General features: G+C 40.1%; 1 protein-coding gene across 1 annotated transcript in view; it reads left to right on the forward strand.

Annotated features, from left to right (window-relative positions):
• The window catches only part of SCUBE1 (signal peptide, CUB domain and EGF like domain containing 1), a gene marked incomplete at its 3' end in the record, with an annotated part of 207,684 nt that overhangs the window by 139,375 nt on the left and 44,638 nt on the right, over positions 1-23,671 (forward strand). Inside the window, exons 8-9 of the mRNA XM_084262753.1 lie at positions 2,343-2,459; positions 22,763-22,885. Of these exons, the coding sequence (XP_084118879.1) occupies positions 2,343-2,459; positions 22,763-22,885 (240 nt within the window). The remainder of the gene's footprint in view (positions 1-2,342; positions 2,460-22,762; positions 22,886-23,671) is intronic.

A 23,671-nucleotide genomic window follows, 5' to 3' on the forward strand; every position in this document is an offset into this window, starting at 1 on the left:
TCAAGTGCCAAAATTAATCTGCTAACTTAAGATTTACTGCTCTTTGCAGTGCCATGCCAAACGTACATCTTCAGCACTTTTTTTTTAACCTCAACTACTCTTCACTCCTGGCAAATCATAGAGTCATAGAATGGTTAAGGCTGGAGGGGACCTCAAAGATCATCGAGTTCCAACCCTCATCATCCTACCATTAAGTGGTGCCCAAGTAAAAAAACTTTGAAACGAGGTGAAACTTCTTCCCTTCTCTAAAACGTAAAAACATTTGATATGTCAGCTATGAGGGGACACACGAACATGCACACACACCTACACATGAAGATGGAAATGCCAGCGTTGTCGTTTACAGAAGAACTCTTCCAACAGCAGTGTCAGGATCTAAGTCTATAAAATTAGTCTTTCCCAGGGGGGTAAATGAAATTTGGAAGTGTGTTACTTAAACTGTTAGGTTCAGGTTCTGCAGGTCGTACCCAAGGTGAACAAGAACTCCGCCTGAACACACGGAGTTGCAGACTCAGCTCCGTGTTCAGAAAGCTGTTCTGAAAAACTTGTCGATCCATTCGTTAGCTGTGCTTGCTGGCAGCTACATGCAGATCCACTTGTATACTGATTGCTTTTTCTACATGCTGTTATTACATAGCACACATGGCATTAAAAAAAAGTAAAATCTATGGAGTAATGTGTGAATGTGCATGGATGGCAGAGTTCTGTCCCATGCTGTTAATGCATGTGTGCCCCAAACCCTTGCTTTCGGTTTGTTCTTAAGTGCCAGCAGCTTATTCCACAACTGATACAGAGGTCTGTGCCAGTGCAATGAGAAAAGAGGAGGAAAAAAAACACAGTTACACTTTTTTTCTCGTATTTTGAAGCAGTGAAGTCCCTCCAAAGGGCCAGTCTAAGTTCACCTTGAGGGCATTAGCAGAGGCTGCTTTAAAATAAAAATCTTTTAGTACTAGTCAATTGAAAGATAAAGCCTTTTCTGTTCTGTGTAAATAATTTTTGATCAATGTACTGTTCTAAGGCAATTCCTGATTAGCATATCCTATAGCTTATTGTCAGACCCTGTCCACAGGGTACAATTGTGACACAGGCTGTGAATATTCAGCAATAGGAGTCTGTAAATCTGCGTAAGTAATGACAAAGCCTCTTTAGGGAGAGCCAGAATGAGGTGAGCTGAGTAGAATAATGACAGTCTTGGGGGGCAGGGGGGTATTTTAATTTAATCAAAGCCAGAGCAAGTGAAAAAGATACTATTAAAAGGACTTGCTCTCTGAAGTAAATACTTTTCAGATAAATGCACAGTTCAAACTGACGTGCTAAATTGGCATCCTTACATCCACTCTATTCTCTGGATCAAAGCAAAGTTAATCATTTCACTTGCCTTTTATCTATTTTATGGATGTGTGTGGGTACGTGTGCGTATGTGTGCGTGCGGTGTGCGCATGTGCACGCGAGCAACAGAAAATAATGGCAACGAGGGAGGGGTTTTTGCTTTTTCTCTAATGAAGTTGAAGATTATTTTCTTTAACGTAGTGGTACCTAATAGTCATTGCCCACTGTTGTAAAAGCTCCGAAGTATTGCAGCTTTCTCTTGCCTGTGTTTGCCCAGCCACCCTTCTACATACTACAAGCACTGGGAAATTTCAATGACACAGCTTGGAATGGGTTCAGTGACCTCAATTATGCCCTCCCACCCACTCCAAACTCCTTTCAATTTGCAAAAAGCTTTAAGTGGACAAAACCCAGATGCCTTTTGCTTGTAGTTCAGTAAGAACAGATTGGGCATGTAGATTCTTGTCAAAGTGATATATGTAGTTCATTTTCCATTAACTCTTTCTTAACTAAGGATTTTAAATTCTCGGTTCCAAGTCTAGCACTCTCCTTTGCTTTCTGCTGCTTTTTAAAGTTCATTATGCCTACAACATCATTTAAAAAAATGAACCTTAAAAAGCCTCGGCTAGACAGTGACTGATACAAAACAGACTGAATGTTTGGTTCTGCTTTTAAAGGCAATCACTTTTTTTTTCTTTTTAAACTCGTTTCGTATGTAATAACCCATCCTATTGTCTAAGAGAGTCCAAAAGCACTAACTAAATATAATAAATAAAACCACCAGTTTGCGGGGAGAAAGAAATCATGACTTGTGGACATGATTTACCAGTCAAAACCAGTACACGGGCCCTGATGACCTTGAGAGCTTGCTTCAGTTGGCTTGCTTAAACTTAGATTGCTTTCACAATGTTGTAACGTTGCCCCAAAGAGTCGGTGCCTCTCCCCTCCCCCCGAACATTTCATTACACTCCCTTTCTCCCTCTCTCTCTCTCTCTTTCTCTTTCATTCTGCAGAAACATGTGCTGTCAATAATGGAGGCTGTGATCGGACTTGCAAGGATACCGCGACAGGGGTACGATGCAGTTGCCCAGTTGGATTTACCCTGCAGCCTGATGGGAAAACGTGCAAAGGTCAGCTTCTGTTTGCTTTGCAATGCATCATTTGCCTTCAGTGCCTCCACTACAAGATGTAAATATGCAGTTATTCAATCAATACTTTTAAGTTAAGGCAATACTGGCATAGTGATTGCAATCGAGTTCATTAGCTTTCCCCTTCCCTGAGTTTTCTGTATTTACCTATTTCAATCATTTTTCTCTCTATTTATTAGAGGGTTTTATTACTGCAAAGAAATGAGATACAGAGGTCAAAGTGTTTCAGACGGACCAGAGATGTAAAGGAATGACTCTGGGCTGCAAAAAGTGTTCAGTTTCAAAGGATAGTTTGATACCCTTGTAAAACTTCAGTCATCTAATGGTGTCTGAATTTGTCTATTCAAAAAGCGAGTTAAAATATCAACCAGTACTTTGTTACCTGCAGATAATCAACGGCTTATTACTATGTCCAGCCAAGCAAAAGGTGCAGAGGTATAGCTCAAAAAAACCCAGACACTTGCCCATTTCTGCCCTTTGAAAACATAAGTAGCCAGCTACAAAAGAAAACCAAAACAACTTTGACTAGCGCACAGGTTTAAGCTATACAACTGATGCTCAGATCTTGCTGTTCCAAAGGCAGCACAAGAACCCTGCTTGGCATTTTGTCCTTCATGAGTGTGTTAAATCCTTGGTAAGCAGAAGAAGCAACAGGAAAGGGCATCTGATGTCACTGTCAACATCTGTTCTCAGTTAAGGAGACAGGGAGAGTTTCAGATATCCTTGCAGAAACACATATTGATGCCATGCACCTAAGTAGATTTGGATCTACACGTTAGTAGGACCAGGCCCTCCACCAGCCATTTTCCCATCTTCCTATGTATTTCTTTTAAACTCCATTACAAGAGACTTGGTGACAGACATCCGGGAGGACATTGAATACGTTGTTGTCACAGAGAATACCTTTTTATCACTCAGTGACTTAGCATAAGTTGACCTAACTTGTAAGACACTATTGGGACTTCTTTCCTTCAAAGTAACCAGAAATGTCAGAATATCTGCAGGCCAGGACTCGCTATTACTTAAAATAGTAAAACCCACAAAAATAAACAGAAAATGTGTGGTTTCCTCTTGCTCCAGGCTGAAAAATCCCAGTGCTTGAGCATGATCCTGTTAGTATTTATAGAAATAACAGTCCATTTGCCTGTTTATTTGAAAATAAAACATTTAAACTGCCATCACACACAATGTTAATAGTTAAGGGTGAGCACACATCAAAAATCAGTCGGTTTAGTTCAAGCCACATAAAAATAAATCTTCATTTTTACAGGCAGACTAGCTAAACCATAGCAGAGCAGTAACAGTGATTCCACCGAGTGCTTAGAAAGAAGGCATTTTAATACTGTAACATACACCTAGACTTGATCATAACGTTTATTATTGAAACTCCATCATGAAAAAAATAAAGATTTATTCTAAATTTAGAAGTTGGCCATAGAACTAATATGAAACAATATTTATATAATGATCAAGTCTATAATTAGTGTTACAGACAAAATGAAATATTCAACTGATCCTCAAACCGAATACTCTAGCTCCAAGCTCCTTCACATTTTTTTCTTTTCCCCTTTTTATATGAGGAGAAAATATAAGAAACAGAATCTGTATTTTTATGATGCTGCAGATTCCTTCGTCTTTCTTAAAATAAGCAGTAGCTGGAAATTAAATCACATGGTTTGACAAACAAACCAGACCCTTTCTTTTTAAACTTTATTGACAATTCAGGAAATATTCTTCATCATAAAATGGTAAAATATATGTTTTACATTTAATTTATATGTAATTAATAATATTTATCTGATATATTGCACTGTGAGATTTCTGGGCCAGATTCTACTTCCCTGAAGGTGAAGCAACTTCCCATTTAAACCTGCGCACAAAGGATCCTGCACTTAATCTGTCCAGTGAGGCTTCTTCCACAGCTGTCACGGGCAGCCCTTAGTCTAGACTGCTCTCTGAGATTTACGTCTTCTGAGTGCAAAAGTGATCGTGTTGGTGGAGTGACATTGCTGCTTTCTAGGCTATAGATAAAGTCTGGAAAAGGCTGGGGTGGGGAGACTCAGTGTGCACACATTCCTACTTCTGAGTTCTGTAGGAAACAAGATGGGTGATCAGCTCAGGTTTTCTCCTTTGATTTTTAATTTTTTTTTCTCTTTACTTTCCTTGATTTGACCGGCCCACAGTTTCACAATTTCTCAGCTATACAGTTCATTGGTCCCTGTAGCTGTAACCTTACATCTGTGTGGTAAGATCAATGAATTATCTATTGGATGCCCTTTAAAGCACCTTCAGGGATCATGCAGCTGTCACATCCTGTCTTCTTGGGCAGACTTTTCAAGTCCATCAAGTGTTACAGCAGGTCCAAGTGAGGTTTTTCATAGAAGCAGCATTTTAATAGAGGTTATATTTCTAGATATGAGAGAAGGATATGCCGTTATCTATTAAAGGATGGGGCATGTAAGAAAAGCTGAAATTATGCTATTTGATATTATGTAGCTGGTTAGATTCAAGAGGTTTAAATAAGACTCTAAGAAACATCAGAACTTTTGACTGCTCCGAGGTGGACATTGTGTAATTTATTAATCTGTAATGCTAGCTCACTTGTAGGTGATGCCCTCAGTAGTGCAGTTTTACTGTAGTGGTATTGTATGGAAATCTATTGCCATTTTTCTTCCCTGTTTTTTACAAGGAATCAGATACATTAAAAAAACTTCTTTTTTTGTATTAATGAAATAAATGAAAATATTTTTCTAAATATAAAAATTCCTATCTGGTTCTGTTCAAAAATGAGAGCTAGACTGCTTTAAATGTTGTATATCGTGGGGAAAAGAGTTTACTGTCCAAAGTGTTCACAGGGTTGTTTTGTAGTTTGGAATTTCATTAACTGTTTAGTATTAAAAAGAAGGCAAGTATACATACAAAAGGAAAGGCATTTTTTAGAGAAATGGTAGATGCAAGCATGGTTTATTTGCAAAAAAAAATAAAAGATGATAAATAAACCCTATTAAAAGCAACTAATTGTTCTACATTTTGCAATAGCATATTTCAAATTCTGTAGTTCTGTCTTAAAAGGGCTGGGATGGATTTAAATCACAGAGTACAGAACTGAGACTGGTATGTCTCCTGGCCCTTTCCCAGAGAATCAGAGAATGGAAGATGCAGGAAAACAATTTCCAAGTAATGCAAGGCACCCACCTTCAGCAGTTTTGCATGTCAGTCTCTTTCACAGGCTCAATGGGAAATGAGAGTTCATTGTACCTCAGAGAATCAAGCTCTTTTTGTTAATGCAGGGTGCAGTCTGGGCCATATCAAATGTCAATAAAATAGGGAAAAAATTGCTGTGGCTAAAGTTTTAACCTGTGATATGTACAGGTAGCAGCATAGCCAGTAGGAAGGCTACTGTAGTGGAGGTTGTTTTAGAGCTGAAAAAGTCATCATGATCTCTAATTATTATTGTCATTATGTCTAATTAATTCTCCTTCACATATATTGCTTACCTGATCTCATAGTGAAGTAAGAGCAAAAGTGCTGTCTGTGGTCTAGTTAGAGGGACCTTCAGATGTAATAATGGTGCCTGGGATAAAAATTTGTTAACCGTTTGCTGTTCTTTAAAAGTCAGTCTCAAATTCAAGTCTTCCCTCAGCTGAGTTGGCACACAATGGACAACACTCCTTTTTTCCCTTCAGCTTTCCTGTCAACTTGTCTCTCAATAAGCTGAACCATGGAGGTTTTTGTCAGCTAACAGAAGAGACTCATCCCAGGCAGAAAGAGTTGTGTATTCTCCCTGTAATTCACACTGTTTAATTCCTCCTGCCATTGTAACTGCATGATCCCAGCTTGATGCTGAGTACATTTCATGCCGTTGATTATTGTGCTACACATGACAAAAAGTGTAGTTCATGTCCTTAAATGCCTACCAAGTCATCTCACGGGAGTCAGCTAACACAGACAGAAAGGGAGCCAGAGGATTAAAAGGCATAGGGGCCAGGGGAGCTTATCACTCATTTCCTCCTACCCACTTTTTGGTATCCCCCATATTGTGCGTATCAGGGTTCCTGTGGTCCCCAGTTCCTGGTTCATTGGTTCCTGTCCATCCTTCCTGCCGAGTACCCTTTTCATGCATCCCACTGTAATCTGCCCTCAATGAGAAGATTCATCAGTTTAGCGTTCTGATCATATTAACTATAAGCTGATAAAGTAGGAGATGCATTTGCAAAAACATTGTGGGGTGCAAGAGGAGTGAAGTCAGACTAGGTGAGGCTCAGTACAGATTTCTGAAGGTTGTTTGAAACTGGACCATGCAGTAAAGGGCTCATCTACCTGAGGGCAGCTACAGAAGGATGGGAGAGCAGCTGAGCAAGGCAGCATTCTTCTTCCAGGAACTACAGTAGAGAAGGCCTGGGAATGCCTGCAAAAGACATCTGAGAGACAGGGGCTTTCTTTGTGGGGTCTCTAAGAAGTGAGTTAGAGCAGGAGGAAGGGCCTTAGACTTCTGGCATGGTGTAAAATGTAAGACCATGTGTCTTATTTGCTCCATCCCTGCCTCAGGGATTTAACAAAGAAACTGCCCCTGAGGCACTCTTGTACCCCTGAATAATGCAGCCTCCCAGCACTGTATGCATGGACACAGAGAAACTGTGCAGGGTGCAGCACTTGTTAAACTCCTAGAATCAAATGGCAGAGCAAATATAATTTATAAGCAAGAGAAGCGAAGCATAACAGGATGTCTAAGGGCTCTGGAGGAAAAGGCCCATCTCAGATATGGCTTTTCCGTGAACACCTACAGAGTGTGACCTAACTTTACAATACCCCATAGATGTTTTCTAGTAGTGAGATGCATGTTATTTTATTTAGCTAACTTTCTGGTTTGTGTCATCATAGGTAAGCTTGAAAATGGGATTTTGGGAAGGTAGATACTCAGCTGAGCTAGAATGTCGGTGGTTTTAGTAGCAATATGATGTTTAATTGATAATCTGCCACCAGCTGTGGCTGAACGCAATGGTTTTAGCTCACGTGCACAAGTAGAACTTTGCCAAGCCCAGGTGATCTCATGGACATGTATTTGGGAGACAGAAAGGTCCCTGCACATCTTCGCCTAGCGATGGGGCATTTTATTTACTATGCAGCACTAAGTAAGCCCTTCGTAGCCCTCTGGCATATTGTTTAACTAGAGCGGTGTTACGCTGGGGTTACGTGACTGGATGCTCTTTAGGCAAACATTTCTTCTTCCTGCTGTCTCATTGTCATGGTTACCCAGCAATGTGGTGCACTCTCTACTTCCTTGAAACAGGCCCCCATCCTTTTGCATTCAGATGCAGCAAAGAAAAGTGGCGCTTACGTGCTTCAATACTTGACTGTGCTGCAGTGGGAGCATCAGAAATGCCTTAGCCGTGAATGGTTTGTCCAGTAACTCAACTCTGTAGCCTTCCTTATCAATGAGCAGTCTAGAAAAGGAAGAGCAGGAGCACAGAGACTTAAGAACAATTGAAGTCAAAGGACTGACTCCAAGTTTATTGAAATAAAAGGGAATTTTTGCATTGGCTTTATTCAGTTGACATAGTAATCACTCTCTTTTATCTTCTTTAATTGCAGCCTATTATGGCAGGAGGATGTATTTTAAAATGGGGTTTGATACAAAAAAAAATGAGACCCTGAAAATTAATTAAATTTTGGAAATGGAGTTTTCTCTGTGAGAAAGAGTTTGTTACAGAATGAGTTTCAATGAAGCAAAACATGTCATGTTTTGTTAGGATGAACGGAAAGCTTTCATTAAATCCAGCATTTGAAATTAACACTTGACATCAGTTTGGTATGAGAATATGGCTCAGATGTTGAAGGCTTTCCTCTCTTTTCATTTAGAACACACTAAGTGAAAAGCTCACACTGAACAGTTTAGCTGGCCAATTTGGCTTCATTTTCTGGGTACAGAATATCTGTGAACAGTTATGATTTCCTCCATCATTCCATTAGTCGAAATTATTTAAATTTGGTTTAGGTTTTTTCTCTAAATTGGATTAAATTGACTAAAGCTTTTAGAATTGCATCTTGTCATTCCTGATCAATTCATATGAAACTGAAAATGTTTCCTCTTTTTTTTTTTTTGGAAAGTAACACCACAAGCAGTTGCAGGTTATTTTTGCTGTTTGTTATTAGTAAGATGCAATTGTTAATCTGGTACAACAACTATTGCCTTGCTTCAGTTATGATACTATTTTTGACTGTGATTGATTAGAAAAGTTTTAGAGTGGTATATTTTTTCACTGATTGCCTAAATGGGGAAGTTTTTGCAGCAGGAGTAATGACCTATGATGAGCTTTTGTACAACCTCACTTTTCACATCATGTAAGTGTCTCAGTGCCTTTAGAATCGAGTCTATATGTTTGGAGCAGGTCTTCTGAACTCAGATCTGTCTTGCCAAAGAGGCAAATGTTAGACAGGCACAAATGAATTCATGTGAATTAACTGCTTTTATATTTTGTTTTGGGCCCTGTTCTAGTTTTTTCCATCAGTATAAAGAGACCTCCTTGAAAGTAGTTACCCAAACACAAAGTTTTCCTTGCTTAGATTGCCACAGAAATACTTCGGTTTCTGTTTAAGCGAGACCAGCATTTTACCAGAAGTGGACATGACTTTTTCAGAAATGCCTAGGTATTAGAGAAGACATCACTATAACAATGTGCTGAAAGGCAAGCTAAGTTCCCTGCTGAAGTGTATACCTTCCATTTGAAGGTGTACAGCTGCAGAATTTAGATCTTTAGCTTCTGCATAACTCCAAGGAATGTGTCCCATTAGAATTACTAAGATACTGTGCTATAAAGCTGGAATTGTTTTCCTGGTTGAATTAATTCACATACACAGCGTTTTAAATTAAAAGGCATTTAAATGATCTCCTCAAGAGTTTAAGCTTCTGGAGGTTGCTTATTGAGGCAAATATGTTCATAGCTGCCTGACTACTCCTACATGAGATCCTCCATCTACTTTCCATTCATCCCATTACCAGTGTCCTTTAGTGTGGTATCTGTGATACTCCACACAGTGAAGGGATTGTTGGTGTCTGCTCTACATTGCATGGTGCTGGTGTCAGTAGGTATTGCATTCGCACCCAGAGCAGATCCTGGGTCATATAAAAACACTTTTTCCAGCTCAATTTTTCTCCAGCAACATGACTGGCTTTTTTAACATGTTTGAAGAGGTCAGTTTAGTTTCTTCCACATTAGACACATACGTTTTTTGTGGAACATGGGAGCCATTAGCCATAACAAGCTGTTAGCACTTTGCAGTGCTCTCTCAAAAAAACCCAAAAAAAGCATACATGCAAATAGTGTGAAAGAGTAAACTCCAATGAAGTAAGTTGCTGGCGGTCATCGCCTCCACCACAGTCTGAGTGCTGTGGTTGCAGCAAATGTCGGCATAAATGTCAGTCACAAGATTACATGCCGCAGTGCCCTTTTTGAAGAGGACATCCAGCAAAGCCAGAACGGGCAGAGCCCTGTTTGTCTTACTCCCTTTTCTTCCAGTTACATTCCCCTTGATAAGTGCAGCACCTGCGATGGCCATTTACTTCTGTGCCATATCTTTGAGATAATTTATGTAGTTAATAGAGCAGTTGAACACTTTTAATAGTGATTCATCTCATTTCTGCTTGATACCAGTGTCAATGGGTGTAGAGCACATTAAATTTTCATAACATTCTGCTGATATAGTGCCTTAGATTCAGAGCTTGCTTTGGAAAGTAGCATACAGAAAGTGGTCCCTTAGGCTGACTCTTAGCCAAAGATACAGTGACAACTAGTGAGAGCAGCTTTTCATTTAGGCTAACATGTAACTTCCTCTTGCTGCGCATAAATAAAGCTATCTGGATTGGATTGCTCTGGGATATCCCAGAGCAATATTGTGCACATTGCTTGGAGTCCGTCAAAAGTAGCTAAGGAAAAGGCAGGATTACTCTCAGTTGACTTTAATTTACTATTTTGGTATCTCCACTGGCAAAAAAGGCAAAACTTTGAAAATAGAAATAGATTGAGATACGCTGAGTGCTTAGATCCTCCGTGAAGAAGGTAACCCAAGCAGATAGAACATGCTCACCATCATTCCTGGGAGTGGTAAGTGATACAAGGTTTTTAGGTGATTGGCCAGATACACTTTGGGGTTTTAGGTAGAAAACTCTCTAGATGTTTCCAAAAATTGAATCCTTGTGGGATTTCAAGTAAAGAACCTCAGAAAAAAAGGCACAGAAAAATAATTTCTTTTTTTAAACAAGGGTCATCATCCTCAGGCCTTTGTATAGGCTGTATCTTCTGTAATGCTTTGTTTGATACCCAAAGCCCCTATTGCCCCTGCTGTGTATACCAAACTAGAATGTCTGTCCTCCCTTCTATGCACCAGCTCTCAGTGGGCATCAACTTTGATTTTGGACTTCGTGCCTTTTACTTCTCTCAGGAATCCCACAATGCCCTACTTTTTTGGAATATGGTCAGAAGAATAGATGACCTCAAGAAAAATAAGCACATCAACCTTGGTAATTCCTGATGCCATTAGTGGTCTTACCTCCGTTTGCACAAGCTCAAAGTTATGTGCATTGGGAAATAAAAAGGAACACCTGGTACCCTCTGAACTCATATCCTATTACAATAACATGCTCATAAGCACATGCAAATAGTCTAATCCCAGTCTATAGGGTACCCACTTCACTTGCCTTGAATATATCTCTGAATTTGGTTACTGATTCCACTTCCCTTTAGTCTGACCTGCGAGAAATAAAGTGACTCTCTTTGATCTCAACAACAGAAACAAAATGCATGGCAAAAGCAGATGTTAATACAGTGCAGAGACCTGTGCTCTCCACTTACATGTGAAAGTCAATGCAGGACAAAATCTGAGTCCCTCTCTGGTTTACTTCTACCTTCTGTGTCTCTGCTTCAGAAAAACGTCCTACTCCAGAGGAATTGAGCTTGCTTGATTTTTACTGACAGTAAGCCACTGCCTGTTTGTCAGAGCCAGTCCACAAGCTGTCTTGAGCCAAGGGATAGAATTTTAGAAGTTAGTTATGAAAGCATGTGTTGTCTTTGAACAGCTCTTAAGTATTTACTGAAGTGGTTTATTTTGAGCCATTCTTTCTCCCTGATAGCTTTCTCCCTGCTTCTCATCAGCTTAAACCAAGAGTAAACTTCCCAATAGTCAAAGCAAGATTTAGTTTTCATAATTCATTATACAGCAGCTCTAATTCCTTCAGACCCGTGAGTCTGCTTTCAAGCTAGAGCAACTTACCCTCTCAGTGTTTGTAACTAGAAATAAATGCATGTTCACATATAAACACCATTTGAGCTTGCTTCTCTGAATGTGTAAGCAAAGATCTATCAGAAAACAGAAGAGATGCCACTACAGCCACAATGAAAACAAGAAATATCTTTGCCCTCTCCATGCTGAACAGGAGGCAAATATAAATCTTGTATCAGAGGTCCGTCTTTTATCCTAAATTGAGAAAAAAAATACAAAAACTTCTTACATTTTTGCATGCCTGAATTGTATGACATGGAATAGAGAATAGACAGAGGAATATCTTCGTCATGCGTGAGAAGTCAGCACCTAAATAAATTCATGAACATGAGACTGGTGTGAAGAATGATGGAAATGAAAATGTGGGTCCTCCAGTATATAGGCTGGTGCTTTGTGTGAGGCACAGATCAAATGTACTATTAACTGCCCAATGAAAATAGCTGAATTTTTCTTTAAAATGCCTTCTGACAACCAGGATCTGATCAATTTCCAGTGCTTCTGCCTTGTTAAAGTGTCATGAGATCACGTGCCTTTTTCACGAAGGGGGCAGAAGATGGCTTCTTGGTAAAGGCAGAGTTATGTGAACCTCAAATTGCTCAAGTGATGTATGGAAACCAACAGATTTTCTGGGTTGATGTTGCAGCAGCAGCAGCAGCAAAGGATGTCCCTGTCTCTCACCCTTCTTAGCTCTCCCCTTCTTCTGACAAAGTGTAATGAAGAAAATACTTGTGCCAAAGAAGCAGCCAAAGACAAACAGTGAGTAATTTAGGACTATGAGACGATAGATGCAGCTGCCTAACCAAAGGAAAAAAGTAACAAAACTAAGATTAAATGAGAGGATAATCAGGACTTTTGTCATTAAAACAGTGCTCCTGGGCAGCACTTGAGCACTGGCAAGAGTTTCTGACAGCATGTGCTTTATAACCTCTAGGAAAGCAATGAGATGGTCATGTTACAGTGCAACCCAGTAAATGCTTCTACAGGAAATTCTCTGGCATATAAATGAACTGTATGCATGAACTATGCTGCAGAGATAACAGGTAGAACTTGTAGTTGGTGAAAGAAAAGGATGCAAAGGAAATTTTCTGAATTTATTTGATAGGAAAGGCAAATGGAAGACTAAAGCCACAAGGGAATATTAAATAACAAAAGCAGTTTTGAGGTTAGTTCTATTTTGGTAGGAATTATGTAGGATGCAAGATCCTCTGTGTTAAAAATACCCAAATAACTCAAAAAGATGAGGACTGAAAGAAGGAAGACTGAGGAACTGATGGAAAAGCAATGATCAAGCTCAGTTTATCAAAAGAGCTGTTTGGTTTGGAAGAGATGGATGAGACTAAGGTATCAGACCAGAGCACAAGCTCCTGGGTAGCTACAAAAACATTTTCAAAATAGCTACCCAAATGTGCATTCAAGAAGCAAACGTTCAGGCCTGTCTGCAGTAGCCTTATTGCTGAGGCCACAGTCGTTTTGTGCAGTTATAGAACTGTTTTCCAGTCACACGGCAAAGAACAAGCAAGATCAACCCAGTGTGAGGAACACGGTAACAGCGTCTGGCAGGCAGCTGCAGGAGCTCAGCAGAAAGCTGTGTCATGACTAGTGAAGGGGCCACAGTCATCTGGCCCGGTGATGCTGCCCTGGAAGCAGCTGCTTCTGGGCATGATAAGACTGTGAGGTGACTCCAAATTAGGACTGTGATTTTTCCCCCCCCACACTTTAAGAAAGAAAGGAGAGAGTTGACTGTTGTCAGTGCAGAGGCAGATCTGGCAGGTGATAAAAGGACAGAGTGTCTGACTGAGCGGCAGAGAGAGGAGAAGGGTCAACAGTGTTGGTGATGAAACTATAGCTGGTGGAAGAGATGTTGGAAAGACAGCAAGGTCTAGTCAACAGCAAAAAACATGTGGGATTTGGGGGGAGAAGAGATAGGAAACTCCTGGTGGTAGATGGCTGCAAGTGCTCGGAAGCCCAGCGAGGAAATCAGAAAAATGAGCATTTGGATACTGACTGATGGATATGTGTGCCGACTGGACAACAGAACGATGAATTTTACATATGTAGGCATAATTTGATCCAGACTTTCTAAGAGAGAATTGAAGTTCCAGGCCACAGAGAGGAAAAAGACAATTACAAACCCATGGAATTAAAAAAAAAAAAAAAAAGGAGGAAACAAATTTTAGATACCAACACAGGTGAAATTTGTCAGAAAGAAGAAAATGGAATGAATGACAGAAAAAAAGAGAGGCTGGAGAGCAGAATCCAAGAAGCAAACTGTGTATAACATCTGCCTTCCAACTGTTAAGTGAAGCAAATTTAGTCTGCAAATTTAACATGTGAGTTTATCTAATCCAGAATGTGTATGAAAGTTTCACTGACCCTTCCCTATTTTGAGAGGGGGATTTCTACTTTTTTTTCTTTCTTTTTTTTTTTAGGTTAAAGGCATACAATTCATTTGCCTGCTGTGGACTTCTTCATGACAGACAAATATAATATAACAGATTATCTTCCTTTAAAAAATTGCAGACTTGGGTCAGCTGCCATGTAACTCATTCAGTTTCATTCCCTCCCAAGGGTTCCATCTATTCCCACAAAATAAATTCATGTGTACTAAGTTAGGGTTTTTTCATGACTAGGCAATATCCCTGTTCCCTGGAAACTTGCAGTTGTTATTTGTCTTTGTGAACCTCTCCTTTGAAAATGCCAAATCCTTTAAATTAATGCTTGGGAGGGTCATATTTTGCATTTCAGTTGTTGAAAAGACCTTGCATTTATTCACCAATATAAAGCTCCCTGAGGATCAGCAACCACAGTTTATTATGTAAGAGTGTGCTGTGCTTTCTGTAATTTGGGAGTTGACTACTCACATAATCATAGCTACCAACATTCAAAATGTACAGGATTTTTTCATTCTTTTATTGATGCTTTTTTTATCATAAAATCCAGCTTGGTTTTTTATATGGCTAGATCTTGCTCCCCGTGAAGTGTCTTTGTCTTCTCTGGTACAGAACAGATGCCTGGCTGGTTGAAGTCGTGTCTTCAAAAAGTTTTGGAGGGTTAATTTTTGGTCACCAGCCACATTTCTTTGGTACTAGAACAGCTATGAGGCATTTGAATTAGCATGGACTAATTGTATTTGGCTGTCCTTTTAGGCACAAGCAGCTTTATCATAGGAAAGCAAGTGTAGTTTCAAAAGGACTTCAGTGAGAGTATCAGTATCTTCAACTGTCTTTAATACTAATTTAATTTTAAAATTTTATTTAATTAAACCAAACTAAATTTTTAGAAGGAAGTAGATTCTTGGAAATGAGCTCACAGCTTTCCTGAGCTGATAATCATTCCGAAGGGGGGGAAGTGAAAACAACTATGAGTTGAGGTAAATCAAGTTAATGTGCTAAGTCTAGGGGTTCTTGTACCTTTGTCGAATAGCGCACAGCTGGCTCGATTGCCCCTCTGCTCTTCATTGAGATTACATGTGAATATTGTAAGAGCAAGGGCCTTGGGGTTTAGTGGAATTTAGTATGGAGATAATGCCCAGGGATGTCAGCTCCCCAATTTTGTCTGATTTCTACCTTAAGAAGCACTGAATTGACTCCTTTGCTGCTGCTGTTGTGCGTAACCTCCAGCAGCAACCCCGCCTCAGCTCCCTCTGCGTACAGCGCAGCGGTATTAAACACAGAATGGTTACAGTCAGAGTGGCTGTGTGCATAAATAAAGTAGGCAAGTAGCAATGTATTTGCCCAGTTCTGTACCACCAACAAAGGCTGAGGCACCTGGCTGAGTTTGGAGTTTCCTGGAGCTTGATGTCCCGTGCTTGCCCAGGCCTTTGTAAAATAGAGAGATGTCCCCAGGTACAGGTGGGAGTCTAAACTGTACACTTGCATCATCCCTCTCCAGTGTTTTATGGAAAAGCATTTTGGTTGATAAAATGTTACAGTAGGAGGAAAACTTTATTTTCCAGGATTCCTATGGCTGGGAGGAGGTGGAGGTGAGGGGGTAGTTTTTACTTTCAGCTCAGGCTAGACAGCAAAATACTCTATCAGTCTATTTCTCTGTGTCTCCGGTCCATGTTCTGGTGTGCCAGCCTAGGACAGCTCACACTGTTTGGGTTCGTAGCATTGTGCTAACATGTTTCTAAGTTTGAAAAAGAATTCAGTGTTCAGCAAAAAAATTTAAATGAAAATCCTTTCTTTTCACATTAGATTTAGTAAATCCCTTCCCTTTCACGAATGAGAAATCAGGGTCTAAACTATCCTGACAGCATTTCTAAGTTTTTCCCTTTCCAAGCTTTTTGTGTTTTATAAATCTAATTAACTGTAATAAGAAAATAATAGGACATAATGTTTGTTTTACAAGGTGATTGATCTCTTGGCAGCCTGGCAGACTCTTTTATTGATTGGTTGGTGGATAATGTCAGAGTGGATATGTCCTGGAGGAGAATAGCTGACACCTAAATCCATATGTGACAGATTACCATCTGTGTTGGAAGACAGATTTCTTCGTAAAATTGCAAAGATAACAGGTGAAAATGGAGAAAGTGACATGAGGGAAATGTGTTGAAACCTGCCTCAACCTTTCCATGCTCTAAGAGCATTTACACAAAGCTCTCTATTTTGTGGGCAGCCTGTTTTCAGGATGAGGGAGATTAAATTTTAATTACACTCATTCCTGTCTGCCCAGTCGAGTTTTAATTCTGTTAATTAGGAAAATGCCTTGCCCCACAACCTAGCCATAAAGCTAATTAAACAGAGAACCTTCATTTGCTACTTAGTGGAACTTCAGTTCAGTAATGATTGCCATACATTACAGTTAATTAGCACCGTGGGAGGGAAAACGAGGATGTCGCTGAAGTGCAAAACTCAAATTAGAGGTGCCTTATTTCTCTTTGCAGCTATCTGATCTGGGGAAGTCACATGCTACCCTACCTACCTCAGTTTCACATTTGTTAAGGGAGAATTAATTAAACTTATCTCTCCTGCAGAAGTGTTGTGTATGTTTAGTGTAATGAAGCTGATAAGATGCTGGCCTTTGAAATCCTCAAGTAGAAACCATTGCATAAATAGAATTGGTCCTCCCTGAAACACGCAAAACGTCTTAGAGGAAATGAATGATGCTGGGAGAGCCCAGTCACAGGTGGAGCAGTGGAACAGTACAGATCCTTCCTAAAATAACGATGGTTGTGCCGGTGTGCACATATTCACACAACCTGCCTGCACAAAGCACTGCCTATGCAGAACAGGCTGCTGTAGCAAGCCATTCAGACAAGCCATTCAGAAGCCCAGACCACAAATTAAAAACAGCTGTAATCTGACTAAAACATTTTGTCCAGTAAATGACTTTTTGATTCAGTATGCTTTTTTCAGTTAGAATAATCCATTTTAAAGTATTGGTCCTGAAAATATCAAGTGATAATTACCAATCATCTGTTCTACGGATGGAGTAAAGCAGAGAGATGTTACAACTTTCACATAAACCCATTGTAAAACTGAAACTAGGATGTCCAAGCCCCAATTGACTGCCAGACCACAGCTGGCTCGATGTTTTCTGGAAGGAGCAGCAGAACCTAAGTTCTATTTCAATTTAGGTTTTCTCACAGTGGTACTGATTCCAGTGAGTCTGAGGATGCGAAATTATTTTCATATCTTAGTAATATGCCCCTGGCATACATTATTTAAAACACTGTGGAAAATGTTACTTAGAGCATTGCAAACATAGCCTGATAGGTTATGTTTACGTTAATCCTGAGTTACTTCATCTATTTCACGTTTTATTGCAAAGTGCCAGGCAAATATTAAAATAATTGCAATCTGAGTATCGGTAGCTCTGGCGATATTTGTAATGTGGAGGGACTTGTAGAACAGCATGTGTTTTGTGCAAGCCTGTGCTGATTGACACTGTCTCTAAGCTAGGTAGTCTGTCGAGTTGTGTGCTGGGCTTGGGTTCAAGTGTGGATGAGATAGTTTGTTTTTCTGTGCCTCTATTTCCCCACCTCTGACACGGGGTTAAAAAGTTTTGCGGCTGCTTTATAAAGTACTTTGTGGTCTGCGCACATCAGGGAACTAATACCTGTGTCAACAAGGCAGCACTAGCTATAAGGTTTAGGCGACACTGGTGATTTGTAGGAGCATGAGAAAAGAGGAGAGAAAAGAGGAGGAAAGCAGTGAGTAAGAAGAACTAACAGACTAGCTCACTTGCAGAATATCTGTCTATATTGATGTCCGCTGTGTAGTGGCAATAGCATCATTAATCCTAAACACGCTGTCATTAGCGAAAACAAGAAGGGTATGAAGGTTTTGTAGTTATTTGAGGTTAATCTGGGAGTATATGGTTTTCCTGGAGCTAGGTAGCATTTTAAAAATGGCAAAGGATTAGACAGACACAATCAGTTCAAATATTTATCCAGCCATTGAAAGGAGAAGCCTCACTTCCGCCTGCGACGGGGCTTTGGAAATCTCCATACCCATCATTGTTCAACAGCTAAGTGAAGACTGCACGTTGATTATCACCCTTTCAGTTGCCTTTAAGCAGCTTATGTGAAATGTTAAATTCTAGGTTGCCTAAAACCCCTAATTTCTAATTTGTTCTCTGACTGGTACACAGCAAGGCAGATCTTTGTGAGTTGCCACGCACACATGCACGCTTGCACACGCAATCCCTGATCGGAGCCAGGTCCTTCCAAATGTGAGTTATGCTGGGTGGATTTTAGAAAGGTATAAGAGGAACAGGAGCAGTCACTCCCATTAATCTGCACAAGGACATGAAAAGAAAAATAATGGACTGCCTGTTCCCAATAGTCAAATCGTGGCTATGTAACTTACCACAAAGCATCTGAGTTTCTGGTCCTTTATTTAAAGCTACAAAGCTTTATTTAAAGCTGATTCCACTGCTGCCCTCGTATTTTGAGATCCTCAGAAAACTTAGGGTAATCACTTACTTCAGAAATCATGTTATTTTATGTACTTCTCCTTCATTCTTGTAAAATTATTGCCCTTTCCATTCTTTTGAAATTAGCTTTTGAGCATCAAAAGAATACAGACATCTTTGCAAAATAACTATGAAGAATGGGCATTTTAAAGGAGTGTTTGGATCTGTGTACCGAAAATGTGACTTATTAGCAAATGCCACAAAGCTCTAGGGTCACGTAAGCAGATCCAGAGTTGTGCTTGACTTCACCAAGGTGTCTGTCTTGATGTCCGGTCTTTGCTGCAAACCTGGGCTTCTATTTAACGATGTGCGTAGAGGTGATGGGGAGTCACAGAAGCCTCAGTGGAACTTCTCCACTATTTGTGAATCACAAAACAGCCCAGGGTTTGTTTCTGGGTTCAGATGAGCCCACGGCTTTTGCGATGATGTTGCTTCGTTTCATATCCAGGCGAATATTTATGATTTCTTTTTTTGACCCCAAACACTATAGCTTTAAAGAAGGTTTTAACTACCTTTGTGCAACTCATGTTTTCTTGAACCATTTTCGGGGCTAATGGGAGGCTCGAGTACCGAGTTGCCTGTTACGCCATCACTTCACCTGACATTTTGATTAGTAAATTTTAAGGCTTCTGTGGTTTTTCACTGGCCCATATTTTCTATTTCTGCCTGTGTCCCATTTGTGCTGGGTACATCACTTGCTGTTTGTAGCATGCCAGCAGCTTGTATGAGCCAAGGTATTATTTGACAATATTGATTTACTGCATTACGACGAAGCCTTTGGGATTTCGTTACTAATGCCCATTAGAACTTCTAGTCTGAAATGACCAGTGCATTGTCTGAACACTGATCATCAGGGCATTTTATGTACACACACACACACACACACACGGAGAAATACAAGTTTTTACACAGTTGTGCATTCCTGGTAATACGGAGCAGCAGCGCACTGTGGGAAGTCTGAGCCATTCTTCTGCAACCTGCATCATCAGTTGAAAAGGAGCCACTTGAGAGCTCTGTTTGAAGACACCAGGTTTATGGCTTCTTTATGGACAGTCCCAGTAATAGTACGGGGATATTTGACTAAATAATTTACAAGCTGGTAGAAATACCGTGATGGGTTTCCATTGTGTTTTCTTTCCCTACATGATAGGCAGATGTGTATACTCTCTGTGAAGTTCAAACAGGCACATGACAAAGTTGGGTACCAGTCAGTTTAAAGATAAATGGGGCCTCACCTTCTCAGACAGTGCAATCATTTATTTTCACATGGCTCATAACACAAATTATTTATAGCTGTGGAAAGAAAAATAGTGGGGATATAGACCTTATGCAATTTCTGTGAACCAGTTAGACATGATACGGTTGGATACTGCTCTCTTACAAGTGAAATGCAGCAATGCACTGCTTTCCATAGAGTGAAATAATTTTTACATACCTTGTCAGTCTTGCTATGGCTGTGGAAAGAAATACAGTGAAGCAGAGACACTGGCGCTGTTTGTGTTATTTAGAGTGTTTTTGCAGCTAACAGTTTTGACCTCTATTCTGTTTTGATGGTCCTGGTTTCAGAAGGCCACGTCATGTTTTCCAGCTAGAAGAAATGGATAAATACTGTGTTTTCCTGTGGACTCTCCCAGGTTTTACCCAGATCCTGGTTCAAAGTTATTCCAAAGAATTGCTGGCGTAAAACTGGTACGCTGCCTTGTCAGTGGAATTACAATGATTAACAGCCTTAAATCTACCCTGTGAGGCCAGGAGGTTTTCATTTTTGTCCCTTACAGTCTTCGGAGACTGTGAAAAGAAAGGTAGTGAGACTGGAATTTGGAATTTAACGTGGGAAATCCAGGGGCCATCGTTTAAAGCATCAATCTGTTCTTCAGAATGGTGTTTGACAGGCTGCAAGTAATTTCTGCTTCAAGCAGTCTCAGGTAGCGGAGTAGCCCAAAGGTCATGTTGTTCTTATCATGGATAAAAGAGATCTTCATGATGGATGACTGCTCTGTGTGTTTATGATGCATAATATAGTGGTAATTTTTATTCACAATTCCATTTGTCCACCAGTTTTGTCAGGACAAGCTAAACTATAGTTTGATACAGCTGTGCTATGCCAAAGGATGGGACTGTTGTGGTAATCCATCATAAAACCTGCAACACAGCCCCAGTTGCACATACTGGAGCTAGGAAGAATTGTTTCTACAAATGGAAATGCCAGCCTGTGGAATTGGGCCAAGAAGTCTTGTGTTTTCACTGCTGATCTTGACCTGTGCTGGTGATGGCAGCTGAAACCAAACAGGTTGCTGCCCCCAGCTTCACGGTACTACATAGAGTGACCCTCAGTGGGTTCTTCACCAGATTTATCAGGTTGGGAGCCTAAGATTACCTGACCTTGGCTAGCCTAATCACCAAAACTCAAGGACCACAAAGAATAGTCACGACTCCTGGTTTCAGATGACTTTGAGACCTTTGTTATCCGAGACATAAAGATTTGCACTGGCTTCATATAGGGCATTCAGGGCATAATACCACTGCAGCAGCTACCTACCATTCTAACTTCATGCTTTTAACAGCACTAAATGCAAATGCCACTCCTCACAGAGCCCAGCACAAAAGCAGTAAGCAGTAGTATTAGTTCAGAGGGTCTCAGAGCAAATTTTCTTTCTTTGCCACAAAGGTAGCTCAGAAGCAAACCTTTATAGCAATATACATTGTTCTTGCTTATCTGAGTAGTACATTCTCCTGAGCATTTTTATATTTCTCATGCAGAAATATTGTAAGAGCCACACACTACTCTCCTGTGTCTGTAATCATATGTTTTCAAAAATAAATTAATGACATCCACTATAAGTCATCCTAAATTCAAATCACTTTTAAATGCCTCCTTTATTCACCAGCATCATGCTATCTTTGATAACTTTCCATCTCCACATATCAGCCCTTTTGGCACCTAGATTTGTATTTTGCAAGATTTGCTTTTTAAATAGCAAGAGGCTTTTCAATAGGAAACGTCACCCTCCACTCAGTTTTCTGAAAGATCTTGTTTTCACTTCTAGAAGTGAGCAGCCAGGGCTTTATGTCATAGTATTTCTTCATGGTATGCATCCCAGAAAGAGCTATTTTTGTGGCTCTATTCTTCTCCCCCTTCCCCCCTCAAAAGTACTTTTTTTTTTTTCAAAAAGCCATGGATCCCTGGTTTTATAAGTGGGGGAGGATGGAAAAATGCCCTGTGTTTCATACAAGGTTCTGTGAACTTACTATATACTTATCACAGAAGCTGTTATGGGTTGGAAAAGGGACTGGTCACTCCAGTTCTTCAGCATCTTTGGGAGAAGTTAGAAGGTGGAGGAAGTAGAATCTCCAGTCTGAAATTCAGAACAGGGGTCTTTACAATTTCATCAGTGCACTTTGTAATGATTACATAAAGTGAGAGCCATCCTTCATGGGTGGCTTTCAAATAAAGGCAATGGGAGCTCTGCTTTCAGAGCAACCAAAGAAGCAACATTTCACCTGTGCTCACAGCTGCTTCTCTGTTACACCAAATCAGACATTCAATGTATGAAAAATGGGTATTCAGTGACATCATGTTCATAATGGGCAAACTAGCATATAATGCCACCTATAATGCTGAATTCCTACGTCCCCATAGTTGTTTATGTAGGGGTAACAGATGTGTTTTTTTCCAGAATTCAGTAAGTTTTACTTCATGTTTGCTGTCATTTCAATTTTTCATCGTCTTCGGTTTTCATAGTTCCTGTGTAAGGTAAGGGATTCGTGTCTTACACAGGCTGAAGTCTTCTGTCAGCCAGACCTCTACACCTACACAGAAACTTCCCTGAACATTCTTTAACATCAAAACTTCTCAGCTTGGGTCATCCTACAGTTCCCATCCAGAGAGAAATACCTGTCTCCGGAATGACTCGGCCCGTAGCGCTTTTGTAAGCCTTGCGAGAAAGGATTGGGAAGGGATACATCTGGCCAGCCTGATCCCTGACAGGGACAGCAGCTTCCCTGGGGACCTGAGGAAACTCCTTTACACCTGCCCTGAACAACCAAATCATTGTCAGGAACTAACTTCTTTCCCGGTCCGTTCTTTGCAGACATCGATGAGTGCTTGGTGAACAATGGCGGCTGTGACCATTTCTGCCGAAACACGGTTGGCAGCTTTGAGTGCAGCTGCCAGAAAGGCTATAAACTGCTCACAGATGAACGGACCTGCCAAGGTAATCAGTTATTTTACTCTTCCTATAGTGAAGATGCCATTTTCAGCTGATTTTTTTTTTTTAATTATGTCATTTGTACTACAGGTTTTAATCATATTGTCATAGGAAGTAAAGTTAGAAAAATAGTACCACATTTCCATTTCCTGAGGGGGGTTAGAAGATTTTTGGAAATTTCTTGGTTTTATGGTTTTACTGGCAGGAATGCCAGTGTCCTGCTGAAACATGAAAATCTATGTGGTCTAGTGAAATAGGCTCGGGCAAAGAGCCTTACATCCAAATCCTCTAATGTGGCATGATCTTAATGGGACAGAGGCTTATCTTATTTACACTGGAGTCATTTAGAGCAGCTTACTGGAATAGAGCATTTGCAACATTTAAACTGTAAGGAGAATCTAATTTTTGAACTCACCTTTGCCTGAGAGAATCTGTTTATGGAGGGATAATGTAGATGTTTTGTGAGAATTCAAATGAAGTGTGTTTTACATCATTTGCTGTGCAACTCATCATTTGATATCCGAGTCATATGATATTATATATTCTATGATTAATGAAGTGCACAACCATTTACACCCATGTACATTTGGAGAAATGACATTTTAAGCATTTGAGCTCTGTAACTTTATTCTTTAAAGACCTCCTAGGAAAGGATAGAAATATGAGCATGCATCAGTAGAGTGAGAAATTAATTTTTTGTTAAATGCATTAATTCATAATTATTTGTGTGGGTTTTGAACACATAAAAGTTACAAAGTCCAAAATAGCACTAGTATTTTAGAGCTTCTTTGT

The sequence above is a fragment of the Gallinula chloropus genome (assembly GCF_964237585.1).
Source record: "Gallinula chloropus genome assembly, chromosome: 1".
Taxonomy (NCBI): Eukaryota; Metazoa; Chordata; class Aves; order Gruiformes; family Rallidae; genus Gallinula; species Gallinula chloropus.